Source organism: Vipera berus (assembly GCF_964194415.1).
Source record: "Vipera berus genome assembly, chromosome: 5".
Lineage (NCBI taxonomy): Eukaryota > Metazoa > Chordata > Lepidosauria > Squamata > Viperidae > Vipera > Vipera berus.
Genome location: NC_138207.1, coordinates 6,192,726 through 6,218,105, shown reverse-complemented (window position 1 = coordinate 6,218,105; position 25,380 = coordinate 6,192,726). Strand labels below are relative to the sequence as shown.

General features: G+C 39.9%; 1 protein-coding gene across 1 annotated transcript in view; it reads left to right on the top strand.

The window, feature by feature from the left end:
• Window positions 1–21,210, top strand: part of LOC308669338 (cytochrome P450 2K6-like) — a gene marked incomplete at its 5' end in the record, with an annotated part of 28,993 nt that extends 7,783 nt beyond the window's left edge. Inside the window, 4 exons of the mRNA XM_081329974.1 lie at window positions 5,573–5,714; window positions 18,369–18,556; window positions 19,595–19,736; window positions 20,882–21,210. Of these exons, the coding sequence (XP_081186100.1) occupies window positions 5,573–5,714; window positions 18,369–18,556; window positions 19,595–19,736; window positions 20,882–21,066 (657 nt within the window). The 3' untranslated portion in view covers window positions 21,067–21,210. The remainder of the gene's footprint in view (window positions 1–5,572; window positions 5,715–18,368; window positions 18,557–19,594; window positions 19,737–20,881) is intronic.
• Between the last annotated feature and the right edge of the window lie 4,170 nt (window positions 21,211–25,380).

Below are 25,380 nucleotides of genomic sequence, written 5' to 3'. Positions count from 1 at the left end.
TTGTGCTTAGATTGTAAGCCGCCCTGAGTCTTCAGGGAAGGGCGGGATATAAATGGGATTTTTTTAAAAAAAACCTATTACATAAGTAGTTACAAAATGACCAACTTACTTGAGAAGGATGATTTATGCAAAGCTGGGGTGGGCCAAACTTATTGGGGTGATAGAGTTCCTTATGGAGCCTGGAAGCATTGCCTGAATTGTTTTCAAAGTGATAACTAGCAACTCAAATTCTATCCAGGAGAAAACCAACATACATACCAAGCAGCTATTAAGACACAGGCAAACCTGTTCTATTGCTTTCTTTTCCAACCAGCTACACATGAATCATTATCTAAAACAGATGCTACTCTTCAGAACTCAGATTCAGAAAGTCGTTAAAATCATTGTTGTAGAATTGCAGAATTAGAAGGGGCCATTCAGACTATCAAGTTCCACCCATTATCCATTGTACAAATACCAAATAAAGCAAATGTCTACAGAGGGTTCTGATAACTCCCATTTTGAGAACACCTACACCACTGAGCTGAATACTTGCCTACCAGCAAAGATGAGAAAGAAAAAGAACTAAAACACATCATGGAAGTCCTCAGAACCTGTACCACATGTCCATGAAATTTATCTGAATAAAAAAGGAGAATGTTTTGGGTCACAAAAATATCATCTAGTCCATTATTAGGTTTCATGCACACACTTGGAAGCCCATTTTCAAGGTTTAATGATAATTCAGAGTTGGGCAACTTTCCCTGCCAAGGCTTTAGCATGGACCCTTGTCAGATTAGACAGCTGGATTGATCACATAATTGATAAGTAGGTATTGTGAAAGTACTTATCATTTTCTCCCTTGGATTAAGCACATAGCCGAGAAGAGCTACTGGAGAATCTATTACAACAATCTATTCCTTATTAGCATGAGGGTTACCCTTGTTTTAGCTGCAAAAGCAGCACAGAACCAGAGATTGTGCTTAAACAGTGTGTTGCCCTCATTAAGACATTTTGTAATTAGCAAAGGAAACTGAGTGAAATTTTCTTTTCCATGATAATATCCTGATGACGGGCTTCTAAATGTGTGCATGAAACATAATAATGGCTTAGATGATATTTTTGTGATACAAAACATTCTCCTTTTTATTCAGATAAATTTCATGGACATGTGGTACACCACAATTCTTAAGTAATTTTTTTAGTAATTTTGGCACAGTGTCATGTTAGTGACATATTGGATTACACAACCCTTGGCTTTGAAAAAAATCTCCTCCTCTACCATTTGAGTAACCCATGATCAGGGATAACCTAATTAATATAATGGCAACTTGGTGACAAAATAGCAACACTACACAAAGAATCAAAAGATGTGTTGCTATTTGTTTCCAATCAACACAGTGCATAAAACAGGAAGAAAAGCAAAACACTTCAGGTAAAAGGAAACAATAACCACCTCCAGGTAGACTAGAGAGCATCAAAGGAAAATAACCAGCAGGACAATGATGGCAATAGGGATATCCCTGTTTGTTTTGCTGCTTGCTCTGCTGATTCTGTTCTTCCTGAAACAATTTTGGACCAGAAGACATTTGCCTCCTGGTCCTTTGGCTCTTCCTCTCATTGGGACCTTGTGGGCTCACGGGATTGGACTTCATGAAGATTTCTACCTTAAGGTATTTCATTCTAAATAATCAACTGGTAACAAATATGAGAATTCTCAATTGTTTTCTTTGTACCAAAAGTATGGACAAATTTATGTCTAAAATATTCTTACACAATGAGGAATACAACTTATCTAGTTATGAAATTTGATTAGTATTTTTGGTCATTAGGCCAAGACCTGTTCACCAACATTTCACAGAGCAGGGTGTGAAATAATGGGAATGAATTTTTAGAAGGCAGATTCTAGTTCAGTCTTACGAAGAAATGTTTGATAATTAAACCAATTCTTCAGAGACAGGGTGGGTTCCCCTTCACTCTACTCAAATGGGGCTAGACATTCCTCTGTTGAAGAAGCTTTATTTGTCCCAAAATGCTTTTTCATGAGACAACTGGACTTTCTTGTTTTTCTTTGAATACATATCAGTTCTCATCCAAGAAGTTTCTTCAGCTCAGACTGGATGGTGAGGAATGGAAGGATTTATACTCCTTGCAGATAGCTGGTCATTTGCAATCTTTTTAGCGAGTAACTGAGGCCACCTGGAGGGTGGGCTCCCCGAACTCAGCCAAGCGTTTTAATTCCCCCAGCGGCGCCACAAAGGCCACCTAGCCCAGCATCGCTCGACCCAGACGTCACCGACAGCCCCCAACCTCCAAGCCCCGAAACTTCCCCCGCCGAGGGAAGGGAAGATCAGCCCAGCACAAGTCTTCGTCGCTCTACCAGACCGCGGAAAACCCCTTCGTACTTGGCTGACTATGAATGGGCCGGCAGCAGAAACAGCGAAGCCGACCCAAGCTGAACTTCCAGGGGGAAGGGGGGAAGGGGTGTTATGTACTCAGCACACACACACATTCCCTCACAAACTATAAGGAATCCCCGGCAGCCGTTGACAGCCGTCAAAAGGCTGCCGTGGCGTTCCCCCCCCACTAACGCGGCAAGCGGCCGATTCTGACAGCTGTCAAACTGCCGCGCATGCGCAGTGCACTGACAGCTGTCAAACCGGCCGATTCTGACAGCTGTCAACTGACGCGCAGGCGCAGTACACTGACAGCTGTCAAACTAAGCTCAACCACGCATGCGCAGTTCAGCCGGAGCTGTCAAAGCTGCCAGCTGGCCCCAGCAACAGCCCGCTGTCAGCCGCGCCTACCTTAGCCGGTCTCTTCCCTATTGGGTGTTACTGTTAGGCGGGAGAACCCCGCCTGTTTATTGGTTCTAAACAAAGTTGTTAATGTTCCTGTTGACTATAAATACGGGGGATTCCCGGCGGTGCCTCGCCCGGGACCTCTGCCCAATAAATAAGTTCTTTTTGGACTGTGCCTACTGTCTCCTGTCGTCCCTCAAGACAGTTCAGCTTCCATTCTGAATATAGCTCATGGTGAATGCAGGTTGCTTCTCTTGGAGGTTAAATCCAGTCTGTGTCTTATTCCAAGCCAGTAGAAAAATCCAAGAAAAGGAAAAAATTGAGGCAGACTGCTGTTGGAAAGGAGGTTTATTGGCCCAGTAACCACACTGACAACAGCAAATATTTCTGGGGCAGCAAACAAATTGGGGCTATGAGTTACTGATTTTTTATAGGTTTCTGAGTTTTTTCTATTTGGTGTTTTGGTATTTGTGTGAAATGTGTCCTTTCTATGTTCTTTAGACTGGATATAGTATTTTAATTGTCATTACAAGATTTTCTATTGTTGCATGTGGGATCATGACTCATCTTAAGGGCAAAGGGAAAATGTAAAACAAGTGTTTTGTTTTCCTGATGTTGTCCCCAATTCGGGTCTGAGCCTGGGTGCCAAATCCTATGAAGAACACTAGACATGAGGTGCAGGTATTGTTTCCTTTTATTAAAGCACTCCAAAAAAGGGATCATGGCTAGAAAATGCCAAGGAACCTTGAACAAGGTTCACTAAAGCAGAAAGGTGGAATAAAGGAGGATGTATAAAACTAATCATCTAATAAACATTTTAGTAATGATCTAACAATCATCCTATTGGTATCTAGCCATTCCTATTCCTAAACCTTGGCTAATGAATGCTCAAGGAATTATATCATACACATTGTATTTGCTCTGGGACATTTAATTCCATTTATATCCCGCCCTTCTCCGAAGACTCAGGGCAGCTTACAAGCTTAGCAGTAGCCTTCATTCTATGTATATGCCTGCTTATTAGGGCTTTCACACACACCCCAAGCGGCATTATTACAAAGTCAGCTTATTGCCCCCAACAATCTGGGTCCTCATTTTACCTACCTCGGAAGGATGGAAGGCTGAGTCAACCTTGAGCCTGGTGGGACGCGAACCTGCACTAATTGCAGGCAGCTGGTGTTACTTAAGGAGGCATTAGCCCACTGCTCCACCAAGGCATCCCTATTGCTAACTTCTACCTGAGGTATGCAGGATGTCTAACCCTTTCTTACTGTTATCTAACCACCTAGAATTGATACAAGTGTTACACAAGCACATTCTCGGTGAATAAATATTCTTTGTTCTTGCCAGACAGACTCCACAATTACAGGCATCCCAGTTTTCTTTCAAGTGTATGTCATAGACTTGCTTCATTTTAGCAGGCAGCCCATCACTGATTTAATCTCATTTCCATAGTCAGTTTCAGCTCCTAGTCTATTCTGCCATCTATTTGGATATTGCGTTTGCCAAGTCCAATTTTACAATGTATTCATTGTTTTATGAAAGAAATTTAGTTTCCTTAAGCTTTATCTGCAGGTTGTTTTAGGGAAGGAAGGACTGGGGCTGCTTTCTGCCTTTGTTAAGGAAATTTTTCTGCTCTTTCTTCTCCTTTAGGGGAGATATTCTATTCTGCTTCTTTTCTTGTTCTGTGAAATATTTTATTTGTGAACTGCCAATCTTCCACTTAACAAACCCAGTGTCTTAGTAGGAGAATAAAACTTGAAGTAAAAAAAGTCCTGAAAGAGTTTATCCAGTGTTTCATTGTTGTTGTTAGTTGCGAAGTCGTGTCCGACCCATCGCGACCCTATGGACAATGTTCCTCCAGGCCTTCCTGTCCTCTACCATCTTCTGGAGTCCATCTAAGCTCACGCCTACTGCTTCAGTGACTCCATCCAGCCACCTCATTCTCTGTCGTCCCCTTCTTCTCTTGCCCTCAATCTTTCCCAGCATTAGGCTCTTCTCCAGTGAGTCCTTCCTTCTCATAAGGTGGCCAAAGGATTTGAGTTTCAGCTTCAGGATCTGGCCTTCTAAATAGCAGTCAGGGTTGATCTCCTCTAGGACTGACCGGTTTGATCGCCTCACAGTCCAAGGGACTCGCAGGAGTCTTCTCCAGCACCATAGTTCAAAGGCTTCAATTCTTTGGCGCTCAGCCTTTCTTATGGTCCAGCTTTCACTGCCATACATTGCAACTGGGAAGACCATCGCCTTGTGACTATACGCACTTTTGTTGACAGGGTGATGTCTCTGCTTTTTAGTGTGCTGTCTAGATTTGCCATGGCTTTCCTCCCAAGGAGCAAGCGTCTTTTAATTTCTTGGCTACAGTCCCCATCTGCAGTGATCTTGGAGCCCAGGAAAATAAAATCTGTCACTACCTCCATTTCTTCCCCATCTATTTGCCAGGAATTGAGAGGGCCAGATGCCATGATCTTGGTTTTCTTAATGTTTAGTTTCAACCCAAGTTTTGCACTCTCCTTCTTTGCCCGCAACAAGAGGCTCTTTAGTTCTTCTTCACTAAAGAGTGTTTCATAAACATGGTTAAAAGCTCTAATACTTCCAAAGAAAAGAAACAGGAACACAAAGTGATTCAAGGAAAAATAGTGCCCACATTTTTTTCCAGATGGCTTATCTTTCAATTAGAATGCACGTGGGCAATCTTGTTTGTGAATGTTTCTGACCCAGAACAGAAGCAAAAATAACCCAAGGAAATCTGCGTAGAATTCATTGTAATTTTCATTTTCCATTTTAAACATTAGAGCAGGAATGACCCCAACTCTACCTACAATGAAGAGAACCTGGCTCATTGTATTTTTGATTTTTTTGCTGCTGGGACAGACACAATCTTTGCTACTCTGAAGTGGGCACTGCTCCTCTTGACAAATCATCCCGACATCCAAGGTGAGCGAAATCTGGGTGGTGGAAACAAGGGCCATGCTCAGGTTCTAAAACCAGAAAAAATTATTTGAAGGTATTTGAAATATTAAGGGCTATTGAATGATGAACTGAATCTATTCTTCATAATAATTTTCCTATGTGAATTCCTGAATCTAAAATTATGAACACAAGTTTAGCAGGATTAAAGGGAAGCATAGAATCTACGTAAGGAGATCCTTCTTTGAAATCCTTAATAAAATATTGAGTGAGGAACTAAAAACTGAAGATCAGTACAAATCTGAAATACTTAATCCAGTGTAAATGCAGAAATCTACCACTGTTTTTAGTTTTGGGGCTTAGTTTCAGTCAAAATTGTGTACAGAAGACCTAATTAGAGTATGGTAAAAGGATAAGAGGGCTCTACCACAACTTGATCCAGATTATTTTGTAGATAATTATGGAACATATTTTTTAAACAGAATCAGATTTGCAAACTGATTGGGATTGAATTCTGGAAGCTGACTTGAAATCTTTGCACTAAGTCACCAGTTTCTATCATTATTCTGAGTCAGTTTGGGCTGAATCAGATTGGAGTCCAGAAAACAGATTTTACATCTGCACTCCTTCATGATTCTCAAAAGAAGGATGAGATTACATTTAATGCTCTGATAGCTATTCTACATCTTAAAGTATCACCGAGGATGGAAACTTTGTTGTTGTTGTTGTTGTTGTTATGTGATGCAATAGAAAATGAAACGCAGCTTGACTTCCATTTTTGCACCGTAGCACACTGCTGTGGGATAGCAGAGCTCCGCTCCCCACAGCCAATTTTGCTCTGCCGGGGGGACCTTAAATGGGTCTGAAGTTGCCCCAAAGATGTGACTGTGAAGAAGGAGTGCTCCATTGATCATGAAATGGCAGAGGTCATTTCATTTTATCTTGGGGAAGCCCTCTGACCTGACAGGAGAAAGGCTAGCTGTACATTTGCATCTAGCCCAAGCTACATGCAGCTGAAGTACAAGAGCATGAACCAGAACATCAGTGAACAGTATGTTGGAACTGGTGAGAGTATTGATCTTCTCTCTTCTCTCTTTTAACTGAATCCTCCAAAGCAAGAAAACCTCCAAAATTGAAGGGAGGGACTTATATCCCCACTCCCTTACAGACGGAAGCAGTGAATTTATACTAAGAGGGAAAGAAATATATTGAAATTAAATTTAAAATACTACAGTCTGGACAAATCTAGAAACTAAAAAAAACTGTTAAGACTATACCCTAAAGGGGTTTGATTAAATTATAATATATATATAACAATAATAACTTTTTGTCTGAAAAAACTGGAAAACAAACAACTACTGACACCTAGTGGAGAATCAGAGCATAGAATACTAACAATAATGACTCAGAAATTGGCAAAAACAAAGAATAATCTGTTACCTTGAATTTTAAATAAATTTAAGAAGACAGCTGGGAACAGAAAGAGCTGAGCCAGTTATAAGATTACAAACTGTCTGAAAAAAAATACATAGACTGTTGTCTAAATCTAAGAATTGTTTATAGAATAAGAAAAACTTTGGCTTTTGGCTAATCTTTTAGAGAAGAACTTTACAGGAAGGACTTAAGGTGGCTAAACATACTGAATTGCAACTTTGACTGATTAATAATTGACCCCTGAATAAAAAAAAACTGTTACAAAAATATTGCCTGTACTATTAATTATAGAGACTAAAATATTGATGAAAGACTATTTGAAGGGGGAGATAACATGGATATCGTATATCAAAAAATGACAAACCACCACATTCAATATTTACCCCTGAAGGATTTAGGCTGGAACATCAAAGACCTCCAGAAGCAATATTTCAAGGCACGACAAATACTTTTCAAAAGGAAATGTATGCAATGTTATGACAGATACAAATGACAATGGTTTTAAACCACGAGGAAATCAAAACCAACTTTGATGATATAAATAAGCATATTTCTAACCTAAATCTACAATTAAAAAACACCCAGAAAATCACAGCAAAGGAACAAACAAATCAAATAACACAACACAAATTAGAAGAATATGATCAAATCAATGAAGCTATAAATAAAAAAGAACTACAATTTAATACAAACAGGAATAAATCTACAAGACTTTGATATAATAACAAAAATGAAATGGATTATAGAATTACCAAGAGAATCATCAGAATCTGAGAGACAGAAATATATATTTTACCTATTTTATCTTCTTTATTCCCAACAATACTTACAAAAACACAGGAACTGACTTCCGGTTTGCCATCCCGGTGCTGGCAGACCCATGGAGGTGCGCTCTGTCTTCAGTGTCCAGTTTTATCCCTCTGGGGGACCCTGGAAAGGGTCAAAATTCACCCTGTAGGGGTGTCGAGCAAGGAGAAGACCCCCACTTGATCACGGAAGGGCGGTAGCTCTCCAAACCGGCAGGGAAAAGACCAGTCATAGCAATAAGCTGCTGACAGCCAAAGTCAAAACTAAAACCAAGCACCTTTAAAGCAACATGGATGAAACTGGGTGAGATCTGATTTTCTCTTTGAGACTTTAAACATTTTTCCTGCAAAAGCTGCTCAAAGTATTTCTCCCCCTGTGAGGAGAGAGGGAAGGGAATTCTTACCCCACCCTCTAAGAACAGCATCGACTGACTAACCAGGGGAAAAGAGCAAATATAAGAACAACTCTAATTTAATAATAATAATAATAATAATAATAATAATAATAATAATAATAATAATGATGATGATGATGATGATGATGATGATGATGATGATGATGATGATGATGATGATGGTGGTGGTGGTGGTGGTGGTGGTGGAAGGTCTTCTAGTCCAGCCCCCTGCTCAGGCAGGAAACCCTATACTATTTCAGACAAATGCTGCCCAGTCTCTTCTTAAAAACTTCCAGTGTTGGAGCATTCACCACTTCTGGAGGCAGGTTGTTCCACTGGTTAATTGTTCTAACTGTCAGGAAGTTTCTCCTTAGTTCTAGGTTGCTTCTCTCCTTGACCAGTTTCCATCTGTTGCTTCTTGTCCTGCTTTCAGGTGCTTTGGAGAATAGCTTGACTCCCTCTTCTTTGTGGCAGCCCCTGAGATATTGGAACACTGCTATCATGTCCCCCCCTTGTCCTTCTCTTCATTAAACTAGACATACCCAATTCCAGCATCCAGTTTTGGTCACCACGATGTAAAAAAGACGTTGAGACTCTAGACAGAGTACAGAGAAGAGCAACAAAGATGATTAGGGGACTGGAGGCTAAAACATATATGTTTTAGCCTCCAGTCCCCTAATCATCTTTGTTGCTCTTCTCTGTACTCTGTCTAGAGTCTCAACGTCTTTTTTACATCGTGGTGACCAAAACTGGATGCTGTATTCCAAGTGTAGCCTTACCAAGGCATTGTAAAGTTAATACTTCACGTGATCTTGATTCTATCCCTCTGTTAATGCAGTCTAGCACTGTGTTGGATTTTTTATTATTATTTTTTATTTTTTTATTTATTATTTATTAATTTAATTTGTATACCGCCCTTCTCCTGCTGGCTCATATTTAAGTGATCATTCACTAGGACTCCAAGATCCCTCTCACAGTTGCTACTATTGAGCAAGTTACCACCTACTGTACCTGCATATTTGGTTTTTCTTGTCTAATTGTAGAACCTTACTTTTTTCATCATTGAATTTCATTTTGTTAGATAGTGCCCAGTGGCCTGAGATCACTTCTGCCAGTTCCTTGAGAACCTTGGTGTGTAATGCATCTAATCCTGGTGATTTGAACTCGTCTAGGCTGGACAGGTGCTCACTTACCATTTTCTTGCCTATTTTAACTTTTATTTCTATTCTGTTTTTTATGACACTTTTTGATAGGTTGGACTGTTTTTTTTCCTTTGTGTAAAGACAGATGCAAAAAACAAGTTAAATAGTTCTGCTTTCTCCCTATTGCTTGTCACTTTCTTGCCACTTTTCCCACTAATGGACCAATCATTTCCTTAACCTTTTTTCTTGTTTTTTACATGTTGAAAGAAGCCTTTTTTGTTATTTTTGACTTTGGTCGCAAGCCTTAGTTCATTTTGAGCCTTCGCTTTCCACACTTCATCTTTGCAGGCACAGGCTATTTGCTGATATTCTGCCTTAGTTATGTGTCCCTCTTTCCACTTTTTATACTTGTCCTTTTTGTCTTTCAATTTATTAGAGAGCTCTTTTTTATTGAAAAGTTTTACAAAATTGTAATAATAACCCCCCTCCCTATCAACCCTCCCCCCCTTCTCCCTCCCCCCCCCGGACTTCCCAAAGCAGAATACAGGGTATTACATATAGCAATCTTAAGCAAACATATGCTAAATATCTATTACAATGTTAACAAACCTTCCACCCTTTAACTCCCTTATAACAAAACTAAAGTAATTATAATAACACTTCTATAATTGTTAGGAAATATTCATATGCTATTTGAAACTTTTTAGTCCCATATTTGTTTTGAATATAATCAATCCATCTTTTCCATTCCAAAATATATTTTTCTTCTGACTGTTCTTTCAAATATGCTTTTGCCATTTCAGCTACGTCCATTACTTTAAGTATCCATTGTTCTATTGTAGGTAAACCTTCTGTCTTCCAATGTTGCACCACTAACAGTCTGGCTGCCGTTATTAAGTGTAAATTTATCAGAGAGCTCTTTATGCAGCCATGCTGGTTTCTTTTGAGAGCTGTTATTTTTTTTCTTTCTTGGTGTTGTGCTAGACTGGGCTTTTATTATCTCACTTTTCAAAATTTCCCAAGCTTCTTGAGTTGTTTTCTCCTTTAGGATTCTCATCCATGGAATCCTCCCCAAGCTGTCTCTACATTTATTGAAATTAGCCCTTTTAAAGTCCAAGACTCTAGTTTGACTGTGTTCTATTGCTTGTGCTTGCATAATGTTGAATTCCAATATTGCATTATCCCTCCCCCCCAAGGTTCCTGTGGTTTTAACACCTTCTATCATTGCATCTCTGTTAGTGAGAAGTAGGTCCAATATGGCTAATCCCCTAGTTCCCTTCTCTACTTTTTGGGGGACAAAGTGGTCTGCTAGGTTTGTCAGGAATCTGTTTGATCCACTTGGTGCAGACTTTGTCTCCCAGTTGATGTCAAGGTAATTAAAGTCCCCCATTACTATTGTGATGTGCTTCCTACATATCTTAGTTAGCTGACTAGCAAAAAGTTCATTTATTTCCTCTGTCTGGTTGGGCAGCCTATAGTATACACCTATGGCAATGTTATTTTTTCCCCTTTTATATTGACCCAAATGCATTCGAGACAGTTTTCATCATTGTTGTGCTCTATGTCTGTAGAGATATAGTTATTTCTTATAGAGAGAGCAACTCCACCTCCTCTTTTGTTTGGTCTGTTTCTTTTAAATAATGTAAATCCCTCTAGCTGTGTGTTCCATTTGTGGGTTTTGTCCCACCATGTTTCTGTAATAGCAACAATATCATATCTGCCCTCATTTATCTGAATTTCTAGTTCACCCTGCTTACTGTTCATACTCTGTGCAATGGTGTATAGACATTTGAGTCCTTTATGACTGACCCTGTGTTTACTTTCTACATAACTTGTGTGGTACCTGAGTTCCCCTATTTTCTTAGATTGCCGGGGACAAGGATGTTCTGTATCAATTAACTCACTGTCCCATTGTTTAGTTTAAGTATTCCTCTAGAAAATCTGTGAATTTATTGCCAAGTAACTCGGTCCCTTTCTTGGATGGATGCAAACCATCTCTTTTGTACATTTTTTCATTGGACCAGCTACAGAAATTGTGACTAATATAACCAAAGCCTTCTCCTTTACACCACTCCTTTAGCCACATATTGAATTCTGCTATATGCTGGCCTTTTCCATTTTGCTCCTTATACACTTATAAAACCTCTGAAAAGTGAGCCTACAGCCTATTCTGCTGAGTTCCTGCCCCAAGCTCTGGAAATCATTCCGCACAGATAGTACATCTTTTTGGGACAGATTGTTAGTGCCAAGATGAAGAATGGCATCCACACCACAGTCCTTGCTGGCATTCTTGACTATATACATTTGAAATTTGGGAACTAAAAGTTTTCCTATTCTTACTGGAGATATTGGCTTTTATTTACTTTTATTTACTGCTAAGCTTGTAAGCCGCCCTGAGTCTTCGGAGAAGGGCGGGATATAAATGGAATTAAAATATATAAATAAATAAAATTTAAAAAGAAAAGAAATAAACCTTGAAAAACTGTTATTAAAACTTGGGACTTAAAAAGTTTTAAATGGCATAGGTGACATCGTGTGGTGAAATATGATATTACAATGATATTACAATACAGTTTTCCTATTTCTTTGCATGAGAAGTCTTTGTTACTACACGAGATGAGGAAAAGGAAGAACAGACTGAGTCAAAGATAAACTTATCAGGACAACTGTGGGAAATTGGAATAATGGGGAGACAATCAAAGAAATATAATGGGGCTAGTTCTTCCAAAAAATTGTAATTAAGTGGTTTTTCTTAACTCAAATAATACACATAATACAGATAATAGAGGGAGAACTATTTGACGAATTAAAAGTAGTGAAATGGAGGGTTAGTTGATAAAGGAAAAAAGCCAGAGGAAGCCTGAAAGAAACTAGGGTTTTGATTTATTAGTGGGGATTTTATACTATTGATTAGAAGGTTGAAGATGGTCAAATATTGAATTTTTTTTAGAAAATAAAGTAATATTATAACTAAATAAGTAAGATGTATAATAAGATTAATAGATTTTTGGTTTAATATGGTGAAAAAAAGATAATTTTTAGAAAATAGAATAAGATTATATGCAAATAGATATGATGTATATTTGGAATATTAGATTTTGTTATAAAAAGGGGAAAATGTAGAAGTTGAGATAAGAGGAACTCTAGTCACTTAAAGCTTAGAAATTATAACATACCAAATGTCAAGTTGAATATTGAGGGGAAATTAAAGCCTGGGGGGAAAAGCCATAATAGGACATTGATGTATATAAGATTGAATGGGAACACAATTAAGGTATGTATAAGTTAAAAATTGTTGATAAATGTAACAAAGATGGTTTTACTTATTTGATAACAATAAGAATTATATTAATTCAGACTTCTGGTCCTGTGCAGCAGCACAGCAATTGACGGGTTCAGGACTCTGTGCCCTTCAGCTGAGTTTCTTCCTATTAGGGGACCCTAAATGGGCCAGAAGCCACCCTGAAGAGGCAGCAAAGAAGGAAGGAAGTCCAGGGAACCTCAGAGAGATGGTGGTCAACCCTATCGGTCCAGGAGAAGCCTTCCAAAAACCAGCAGGAGAAAGCCTAGTCTAACTTCAGAGTCTAGCCCAGTGATGGCGAACCTTTTAGAGACTGAGTGCCCAAAGTGCAACCCAAAACCAACTTATTTATTGTCGGGTGCCAGGTGGGCATGGCTGTGGTGGTCATGGCTGATTCAGTGGGTGTGGCCAAGGTGGGTGTGGTCACCTCAATGTTGCTCGTGGGGAGGAATGCCTGTGCGGGGTGGGCAAGGTTGGGGGAGATCAAGGGGGTCTCTGGCAGGTGGGGCGGTAGTCAGGAGGCTCCTCCTGTGGGGTGAGGCGAAGCAGGGCAGGGGTGCCATTACCATGGGGCAAGGCAAGGGCTGGGGTGGCGGCTGCCTGACACCATCAGGCCCCACATACAGAGGCCAGTGAATGCATGGGGGCCGATGGTGTCTGTCAGCGGCCACATCCTGCTGGCCCCTTGACTGACACACTCTGGGGCTCTGCAGCCCGCTGCCAGCAGTTCAAAGAAGCTGCCTCTGAGCTGGATGGCCAGCCGACACTGAGGAGGCGATGTAGTGGGTTGTGCTTGGGAAAAGGAGCGCATATGTTGTGACTCAGGGCCAGCCTGTGGGTCCGACAGCCGGGTCCGATGTATCGGAGGACTCAGATGAGGGGGAGGAGGGAGACGAACCGGCTGATGATGGTTTGGAGGCTTTGCAGAGTCCTCAGCCGGGGACCTCTTCTCAGCTGCGTGAGCCCGAGAGTGCGGAGGATGATGACCCACAGCTGGCCCTGTTCAAGGACGCCCGACGCAGGAGGCAGTCGAGCAGGAACAAACAAAGAAAGGTTATGGGACTCCTCGGGAGGAGGCACAGGGAGACCACGCCCTGAGCTCTCTATAAAAGGAGTGTTTGGGGAGGGGCTGGTTGCTGAAAGCAACTTTTCCGCTTGAGAAGACAAGCTCTAGTGTTTTTGTTAACTGCGTAATTAAATCTTGGCAGAAGCCTTTTAGCCTTGGACGCTCTCCAGTCTCTTCTTTTGAATAGGGGTTTGCTAGAAGAGGGCTGGTTCAGAACAGCATACAAGGCCTGGAGGGACGGGATGGAGGGGGGGAAATCAGCCATGCCAGGATGCATCCAGCCACATTGGGGCTCGGCAAGTTAGCAGGCAGCTGGTTGAAGAGGGACAGTTGCCACCTCTGGGGCATGGCGCACGTGCCCACAGAAAGGGCTCTGAGTGCCGCCTCTGGCACACATGCCATAGGTTCGCCACCACTGGTCTAGCCCAAGCTGCAAGCAACTGAAATCAAAAGCACTATTTAAGCTAATTGTAAACAGTGTGTTTGAATCTGGATAAGAACATTGATTTTCTCTATCCTACTTATCAACTTTCCTGAAGAAAAAAAAATCCCAAGAAGCAAAAAATCTCCAAAAGTGAAGGAGGGGAATTTTTGCCCCACCCTTTTACTAACAGAAGTGGCAAATTAAACATTTTATGGAGGACCAAAATGCATTGAAATAATGAAATGAAATGAAATGAAATGACTATAAAACCTAAATTTGGATAAGTTTGAAATTACTGAATGGTTAAGATTCTCATTTTAAAGGTAATTTGTTCATTTTGAAAATTTGAAAAATAAATCAGTGCTGACATCTAGTGATGAATGAAGACTAGGACAGCTATGGCTTTCATGCAGGACTTGACAAAATCTGGAAAAAACTAATTTCTACTTGTGACCTTCAAAGATCTAACAATAAAGAACAGCTGTGACAAAAAAGAAAACAATCTGGGCTGCAGACAAAGTGAGACTTACAAACTTCAGGGAACAAAAACAAAAACAAAACTTTTTTGAACTTTCTGGATTACAAGTATCTATTTAACTCTGACCCCAAAGCTATTGGCAGAGAAAAGAAAATTTGGATTCTTGGTCATCATGGAAAATCAGAGATTTATAGAAAGAACCTATAAAAAATACTTTTCAAGAGGAGATATATTATATGTTGCAATTAATTTAAATAAAAATGATTTCAAACCACAAAGAAATCCAAAATAACTTTGAAAATATAAACCAATGCATCTCCAATTTAACTTTACAACAAAACAAAAAAAATCCCAGGAAACAACAACAGAGAAGGAACAGATAAAACAGACAACTGAATACAAATTTGAGGATAGAGCCTTAACGACAGAACCTAACAAAACAAAAAAGTATGATTTAACCCGTGAGAAAAAAAATTACAAGAAATACTGGATTTGAAAAAGACAACTCATAGTTTAACACCACAAAACAAATTTGAGGATAAGAAAAAAAGATTGGACAAAATAGACTGCAGAGGTGCCAGGAAAAACACTAGAACTAGAGCAGGGGTATCAAACTCAATTTCATGGAGGGCCGCATCAGCATTGCGGTTGCCCTCAGGGGGCTGGGTGGGCATGGCCAGGGTGGGCGTGGCCTACTGGGTGGGCATGGCTAGAGTGGGTGTGGCCTACTGGGTGGGTGTGGCCAGCTCTACATCGTTCGCATGAAGGGTGCCTATGGGCGCTTGGGCAGGAGTGGGACAAATCTGAGGGTCTCTGGCAGAAGGAGGGTCTCTGGGCCAAGGCAGTGGGGGCCGTTCCCTCACTGTTTCCAGGATGGCTTCGCGGGCCACATGAAACCACTTTGCGGGCCGGATCCGGGCCCCGGGCCTTGTGTTTGACATGTCTGACCTACAAGAATATGGAAAGATTCTTTGATTCAGCAGAACATATTGATTAAGAAAGATACTGGGCAAATGAAAAAGGCTAAGGTGAAAACTAAGAAAATAGACGATGGGGCCTATCAGAGAGAATATTTTAAAAAGCAACACCTGTTCAAATATGGTTAAAGAAATAGAGCCCCTCAAGTAACATAGCAGTTTCTTTTTCCTCTTTCTTTTTATTTTATTTCTTGATATGAGTAATATAAAAGAGTTGGAATGGTTTATATAAAGGAAATGTGGTAGATATTTAAAGGTGATTGACTTTAAGAAAGTTACAATGCATTAAAAAAAGGTTTTGAATAAGAGTTAAAAGACTAGAACACTAGATTTATTAAATGGGATATTTAAAGATTAAATATATTTTTAATTATGGTAAAAAAGAATGAAAAAATGGAAATAAATATGTATTCGCTTATACGAAATAGGGATTTTAAGTATTCCTTTTTATTCTTATTCTTCTTTTATCTTTTTTAGTCTTATTTATTCTTTAAGAAAGGTAAAAGTATTGGGTTGGCTTACATGAAAAAAATAGACTTAAATATTTAATTGTAATTAACTTTGAGAAAATCTTAACCAGTAAGAATGTTTTGAATATTGTGGGAAAAACAAATGTAAACAGGAACTATAAACAGGATCTATGATGAGACAATCAGAATGACTAGATAGAAAAGGAATATTATGTTGATGTGATTATTATCTGTAGAAATATTAGAAAACTTTTATACCCAATTGTCATTCACTAAAATAGCAAGAATTGTATTAACTTAAGGTTGGTAAAAGGGAACATTATGGGAAAAAGAGGTAATCAAGTAAAGTTATTATGTGGATTATAGATTATAGAAATCAACTGTTAATGAATCTAAATGTAAACTCAGACAACACACTGTTTACTGAATATTAAGTTTAAGTTTAAGTTTAAGTTTAAGTTTATTATATTTGTATACCGCCCTTCTCCCGAAGGACTCAGGGCAGTGAACAGGGCATATATAAAAATACAAATTACAAAAATTAAAAAGAGAATTAAACACGAGCCCAAACTAAAAACAGTAGAAAAATGTAAAAAATCCGCAATAAAAACCCCAACGCATTCCCCATCAGGCCAGGCCGGCCTGTTCAAACAGGTAGGTCTTCAAGTCGTGTCGGAAGGAGCGAAGGTCAGGTGCCATCCGGAGCTCAACCGGCAGCTGATTCCATAAAGCCGGGGCGCCCACAGAGAAGGCCCTCCCCCTGGGGGCCACCAGCCGACATTCTCTGACCGGTGGCACCCTGAGGAGGCCCTCTATTAAGGTGATTATGTTAAAAAAATAATAAAACATATGCCAAAAAAAAGAATTATATTAATTCAATATGAGATAGCAGATATTAAGGGAAAAAGAGAGGAAATATCTGATGTTGTAACTTGAGATTTGTGCTAAAGATTTATGTATGTTATGGAATCATTGATTACCCAGTCACCACATTGCTTTTTAAACATTTAATTGTAAAATTAGAAAATTAATAAAATATTATGAAAAACAAAACCACAAGAACTGCTGGGCAAGCAGAACATATCAACTTGGAAAGGGACTTGACAAAAGAAGAAGGCCAGAGACAGATTCAAGAGACTTGACTAGCCCTACCAGTTGGAGTATTACATGAGCAAACACTTGTTTGAATATAGTTAAAAGAACAGAGAAATTTGAACATAAAGGGGTCCTATAACAAGAGGGATAAGAGATTTAGGTAGTATAGTATGTTTTACAATATATGAAATGTAACAATATTGGGATGATGTAACTTTTATAACCTAACGAGAAGGAAGGACTCACTGGAGAAGAGCCTAATGCTGGGAAAGGTTGAGGGCAAGAGAAGAAGAAGATGACAGAGAATGAGGTGGCTGGATGGAGTCACTGAAGCAGTAGGCGTGAGCTTAAATGGACTCCAGAAGATGGTAGAGGACAGGAAGTCCTGGAGGAATGTTGTCCATGGGGTTGCGATGGGTTGCACATGGCTTCACAACTAACAACAACAAACTTTTATAAACATAAGTGAAATATAAGCTGATCAGAAAGAATGTTATACCCAGATGTTATAAGATAGACAAGAAGTGCAGTATTTTTAATAATACATGAAACTTGAAAATATTGGGATGGTATACCTAAATGGAAGAATTTGGATATCTAGATGACTAACATTGAGAAAATCATGACTGATAAGAACGGATTGAATAAAAGGGGAAATTAAGCTTAAACAAAAATCATTAAAATATGATGCATGGTGAACTAATGAGATAATGGTTATAAAAATAATATAAGCTGATAAAAAAGTTATATATAGATGTTATCATTATTTGTACAAATATGAAAAAATGTCTTTATTTAATCATTTATACATTGAAAATATTAAGAATTATATTTGTTTAAGGTTGAAGAAGAATACAATTGGGAGAAGGGAAGATCAAAGAAATATAACATTAATTAATATACTAATTATGGAATTATCAAGATCAATCATTATTGACTGTTAATTAATTATTATTGGGTTTTTTAAAAAAAAAATATAAACCAAGACAACAAAGCTGTACACCAGGTATTGGAGATCATTGTTGTAAAAAAAAACCCAATAAAATATTTTTTTAAAAAAAGAAATATTCTATTTCAATCATTTTTTTCCTAGAAAAAGTCCAGAAGGAGATTGAAGATGTATTTGGTTTATCGGGGACAATTTCTTATCAGGATCGGAAGAAGCTGCCCTACACCAATGCTGTGATTCATGAAATGCAGCGTGTAAAATATGTCTTATTATTTGGGGCTCCCAGGCAAAGTACACAGGATGTGAAAATGAGGGGTTACCACATTCCAAAGGTAAGAAAAGTATTCAGGATGCATTCCACTTATCCAACATGAAAGGAAAAGCAAAATACGGCACTTGGATGAAAGCTCTCTATTCAGGAATTGCTAATGTAGTCATGCAAAATCGAATCGGCAAGAATAGCAAACTTTTTTGAGGATGAATTTACGGGTTTAAGTTCAAACACCTCTCAGATTTTAAAGTTAGAACCTTAAATGTTTTCTATTTAACCTAGGAAGATGGTAAGAGATTAAGAACTGTACTTAAGTTCAGAATTGTAATTATGTCTGACCACATTTCTTTGTCCATTTCTTGGGGCAATCTGATGAGATAAATATGCACCCATATCTCTGTTTTAACAGAAGGGAGGGGAGAAAGGAAGCTAAACAGTTGAGAATCTACTGTTCTCAGCAGTGTTTTTTTGTAAAAGAAAAAGGTGCCGGAACTCACACATGTCATACAACCCACCTTGCCTACCCTACAAGGTTCCATCCAAAAAAGGTGTCGGAACTCCGTTCTGAGCGTTCTATGAGAAAAAAAGCCCTGGTTCTCAGAATCTGCTTTGGAAATGAACAAATAGGGGTCCACAGTGGCAAGTTAAAACCAAAAGCTTCATCTACTTGAACTTTTTTGCCTGTTTCTTTATGAAACTCCCCAGTTTAGACATCTCTATTTTTACAGGGAAAGGGACGCGGTGGATCAGTGGGTTAGGATGCTGAGCTTGTCGATCAGAAGGTCAGCAGTTTGGTGGGTCGAATCCCAAGTGCCGCATAACAGAGTGAGCACCTGTTACTCGTCCCAGCTTCTGTCAACCTAGCAGTTCGAAAGCACGTAAAAATGCAAGTAGAAAAATAGGGACCACTACGGTGGGAAGGTAACAGTGTTCCGTGCACCTTTGGCGTCCAGTCATGCCGACCACATGACCACAGAGACGTCCTCGGACAAGCGCTGGCTCTTTGGCTTTGAAACGGAGATGAGCACCGGCCCCTAGAGTCAGAAACGACTAGCACGCATGTGTGGGGGAACCTTTACCTTTACCTTTATTTTTACAGGGAAGCTTTATTATCCCAGACCTGCGCTCTGTTCTTCTTGATCCTGAACAATGGGAGACACCTAAAGAATTCAACCCAAATCACTTTTTAGATAAGGATGGAAAGTTCATTGAACGAGAAGAGTTTCTGCCCTTCGGAATAGGTATGTCCATGAGCCCAAAGCAGCTTATAACAAATAAATTTCCACCACCACTACTCCTGAGGTTTTTTTGGCAACTAACTTCCACAATTCAACTTACTCTTTATGGTGCCAACTACCACAGTTTGCTCACCTGCCCCACCATCAGTTAGCTAATCTTATAGTAATCTGTGAGAATCACCTGGATATACTCTTCTGGGTATATTCCAATAGGGAAGGCTGTAATCACTGTGCCTTCAAACCACAACTCCAACTGATGGCCCAGAAAGAACATGGTCAATAAACTGAAAATAACTGGGGAAGGAGAATTAGCTATCCCAACATCAAGTTTCTGGCATAGCTGATTTGCCGATAAAGCCCCAGGTAGAATGGTCAGTTTTATCCTAATGCATCTGGGGCTGTAAGACCATTGCTTCTTTGATTACCTGCAATATTTGAGGATAGTCTATAATCATAAACCAAAATGTGATTCTTTTCTACTAGTAAAAAGAAATTTATGTGTGTTGTTTAAATTGCTTGAGCCATCTCCGTATTCACAAATCAGAGAGGATTTCACAATAAATGAGACATAGGATTCCTTTGCTGTATTCTTTCCAGACTTATCAAGCACCTCGACCACAGTATTTTGGTGTCCCTTCATCTCTGCAGAATGTGATCTGCAGAGGTTCCTCTCCAATTTCTGGAGATGTTGATTTGCACCCCTTCAGAATGGCCTCCACATCTTTCCATGGCAATAAGGGTTATGCCAAGCTGGTTCTTCTTCAGAGACAAACAAAATATCAAAGCCCAATAGTAGCTGGGACAGATCCATGGCAATCACGGCCAAACTGACCTCCTGGACCATTCCTGAATTGACAACCTGCCCATAAATATGAAAATTTCTGAGGAAAAGAAGTCAAAGATAGTCTAATGCCACAGTGGCAATTACTCTGATGGGACCAAATAGAAAGGTGTCCCCACTGAAGAGTGTCAACAAACAGAAGAAAAGGGAAGAAAGCAGCTCTAGAAATTGAATCTGTTAGAAGATGCTAGGATTCAACATGGAAATCTGCTTTGGCTCTTCCAAATCTTTTCAGATTTCCTTGCTGGTGGGGATATACTATGCAGAACAGATTATTATTCCTTTTAATGCTTTGTTTCATCTTCAGGTCAGCGTGCATGTGTGGGACAGCTGCTGGCAAGAGTTGAGACCTTCATCTTTCTGACCAGCCTGTTGAGGGCCTTCAGCTTCCGGTTGCCTGAAGGAGTGAAAGAACTCAATGAAGCCCCTGTTGTAAAAATGTCAATGCATCCACACCTTTACAAACTGTGTGCTATTCCCACACATTCTTAAACTTAAAACACCCATAAAAAGCGTAACACTAATTCAGTATGTTACTGTTTCCTAAATACCTATTCATATACGTTTTGCTTCCATTTAATCTACACTTAAATGTCTTCAACCCATTGGTGGGTTCACACCACATACCTAACCAAGTCAGCAAAAGACCAGAAAGCTATGTATGAACAGTGTGTGAAAGAAGCTTGTTAATCTTTATCTTTCTTTCCTTTTTGGTGCCATAAAATATATTACTTTCCATTTAGTCTTAGTATCTATTTTCATTTTTAATAAATTTCTCCTATGGACATTATGTTCTGCAGCCAGAGCAAACTTCATAGACATTCGAAAGTTATACTCTACTAGAAGGTATGAAATGCTGGTGAAAGAATTAACAGAAGATGAAGAAAGGGTATGCCATCCATCCACAATTCAGGGCAGAACATCCATAACAGCAAGCAATGCATTTTTACCCCATACTTAGGACTGAACCTGGACTGGATCCATGTATATCTTACATCTTCTGTGATTACAGCCTAATCATTTTCTCTCCAACCTTCCCCCAAAGCATAGGATTTGGGGATTTTGGCAGTACAAATCCTGCTTGAGGATTTGTGACCATCCCAGTATCCTTCCTCCTTTCACCAGGACTACAACATTTGAGTCTGGGGATTTTAATGTCAGGTGCAAGCAAAGAGATCCACATGTACAGAGTTCAACTTAGCTCCTCCTTTATTTATTTTCTGTCTGTTATATCTCTCCAGACTGCTTTCCTTACCTTGGGAGCAGTAAGATAGGGTTTTATGGAGGTGGTTGGGGATTGATCCTCTAGAAGATTTGGCCATGGGTTACACAGCTGTGGTGGCGACCCAATTGTTAGACAGATATTGCTAAGACATTGTTGTTAGCTCCCTATACTTTGATGATTGGATTAATTGCACGACCTTTTAATTAATAAGAGCTACTGCAAAATCTATTGCAACAGCCCTTCCTTGTTGGCAATTTCTTTTAGTTGTAAAAGACAACACAGATCCAGAGATGGTCCTCCAACAGCATGATGCTCTCATGAAGACATGCTGTTTTCTTTTCCATGATAATGTCCTGATGATGGACTTACAAGTGTATGTACAATACACAATCCTGGATGAGATAATATCTCTTGTGAGCCACAAGATTCTCCTTTCTATTCAGATAGATTTTATGGACATATAATGTACCATGATATTTTAATAATTCTGGCATAATATCCTATTAGGGACACTGTCAAGCACCATCGAAATCAGAAGATCCAGGCAGTTCAAATGGCTATATAGATTTATTTGAAGCTTAAGCTCTCGACAAGAATCTGAACTACTAACAGCCAAAGCAAATTAGCAGTAGGTAAGAGTCACAGGACAGTGACACAGGACAGGCTCAGTGGGTTAGGACGCTGAGCCTGTCGATCAGAAGGTCGGCAGTTTGGCGGGTCGAATCCCGAGTGCCGCGTAGCAGAGTTGAGCGCCTGTTACTCGTCCCAGCTTCTGCCAACCTAGCAGTTCGAAAGCACGTAAAAATGCAAGTAGAAAAATAGGGACCACTCTGGTGGGAAGGGAACAGCGTTCCGTGCGCCTTTGGCGTCTAGTCATGTCGGCCACATGACCACGGAGACGTCCTCAGACAAGCGCTGGCTCTTCGGCTTTGAAACGGAGATGAGCACCGGCCCCTAGAGTTGGAAACGACTAGCACGCATGTGCGGGGGAAACCTTTACCTTTACCTTTTAAGAGTCACAGGAATTCAAGGCCGGCTGGACTTAGATCTCTTGTGGGCACAAAGAGACTCATGACTGATGACGCGTTATACAGCCCTTGGGTTTTTGTTTTTATTTTGTTTTAAAATCTCTTCTTCTATTATTTGAGTGACACATAGTCAGAGGTAACCTCATTAATGTAACTTAATATAAGAACAACTTGCTGACAAAATACCGGAACTAGACAAAGTATCAAAAGACATGTTGCTATTTGTTTCCAATCAACACAGTATGTAAAACAGGAAAAGAAAAAGAAAAAATAATTAAGGAAAAAGGAACCTACCACCTCCACCTCCACATTTCGGTAAGGCATTTCATTCTGTTTATAATTAACCAGTAATAAATACAATGATTTTTTATTGTTTTCTTTGTAACAAAATTAAGGACAAGAGCATTAACCTCGAAATATTCTCACATAACGTGGAATCCAATTAATCAAGTGATAGTGGTGACACTAGATTAATTATTTTCCTCATCATACCAGACTTTTCCAGCTGAGACCTGCTCACCACCATTTCATAGAGCAGGATGTCAAATAATGGGGCTGATTTTTTAGAAGGCGGATTTTAGTTCTGTTTTACCAAGAAACCTTTGATGATGGAACCAATTCACTGGAGAGTGGGTTGTTTCTCCTTTCCTCAAATGAGGCTAAACATTCATCTGTTGAAGATGCTTTAAGTCAGGAGTCTTCAAACTTGGCCCTTTTATGACTTGTGGACTTCAACTCCCAGAATTCCTTAGCCAGGCATGCTGGTAAGGAATTCTACTGTAGGAGTTGAAGTCCACAAGTCATAAAATGGCCAAGTTTGAAGACCCCTGCTTTAAGTTGTATTTCTGCAGTGAACAATCAGTTGAACTTGATTGCCTAAATCAGGGGTGCCTAATCCCCATTCCCTGGACTGGCACCAGTCCATGGCATGCTAGAAACTGGTCCACACAAACAAACACAGCCCCATCCGTAGGATGCAGGCAGCATGCAAAACCACATTCCCTCTGGTCTGGTGAAAAACCTCTCTCCATGGAACTGGTCCCTGGTGCCCAAAAGGTAGGGGGCCACTGGCCTAAATGGTCCCTTCTAATTCTACAATTCTATAACAATGAAAAAAATGTTCTGGATTTGAGTTCTGAAGAGTAACATTTGTTTCAGATAATGACTCATAATGACTTGTAGCTGTTTGGAAAAGGAAGCAATAGAACAGTTTTGTTTGTGTCTTAATATCTGCTCAGTATGTGATATATTGTATGACTTTTGGTTCCTTGGGTTTTAATCCAGTCAAACAAATGTAATTAATTTTGACCCCTATCTTTATTTTTATTTATTTTTATTTATTTTTTATTACATTTATATCCCGCCCTTCTCCGAAGACTCAGGGCGGCTTACAAGCTTAGCAGTAGCCTTCATTCTATGTATATGCCTGCTTATTAGGGCTTTCACACACACACCCCCAAGCGGCATTATTACAAAGTCAGCTTAATAGCCCCCAACAATCTGGGTCCTCATTTTACCTACCTCGGAAGGATGGAAGGCTGAGTCAATCTTGAGCCTGGTGGGACTCGAACCTGCACTAATTGCAGGCAGCTGGTTTTACTTAAGGAGGCATTAGCCCACTGCTCCACCAAGGCTCTTATATAGTATATCTATTACTTTAGTATATCTATTACTTGCATTGAGCTGTCTTTCTGAATCAACAGGCCTGATTCAATGTTTCCACTTTTCACAATAGTCAGGGGAGCATAGTAAAAAGGATTTGGGGCAGGGGGTGTACTTACCGAAGAACAAAGGCTGATGCCATCCTCTGAATGCCCAGCATCTTATATCGGTCTGTCTCCAAAGGAGATAGAGTGTCAGACTGAGGTACACCATTAGCTCAGCAAAGTAATCATTGGCAATTCCAATGATGTAGACAACCCTGAGAGCAAGTATAATGAACGAATCAGCTACCTGGGGAAATGAATTTCAAGAAATCTTGTGCTGACAGAATTGATTGTAGCTTGCAACCATCAATTCTGGGGTGTGTGTGTTCATATGTAGAGCTGTGATGCCATAGTGGTTAGAATGCAGTATTGTAGGCTAATTCTGCTGACTGCCAGCTGCCAGCAATTTGGCCGTTCAGGTCTCACCAGCTCAAGGTCGACTCAGCTTCAATCCTTCCAAGGTTGGTAAAATGAGGACCCAGTTTGCTGGAGGGCAATATGCTTACTCTGTAAGCTGCTTACAAGTGTTGTAAAGCACTATGAAGCGGTATATAAATCTAAGTGCTATTACTATTGTTATTGCTACCACATTGGAAAAAGAAAGCAGGCTGTTCCATGCCTTGGCATCCCTAAGCCACGTGGCTCTGTCCTGGAAGTGGGGGCAATTTCAAAGCAGCCACAATTCTGGAATGGAGCCATGTAGTCTGCAGAGAGACCAAGGGGTGGAGTGTTCGATTCTCCTTCTCTATGGCTTTAAAAGGGTTAATGGTGTGTGTGTGCACGTGCATCAGGCTAGATACTAGGTGACAGGGAGTTCTAGTTATACCTTGGGCACAAAGGCAGCTGG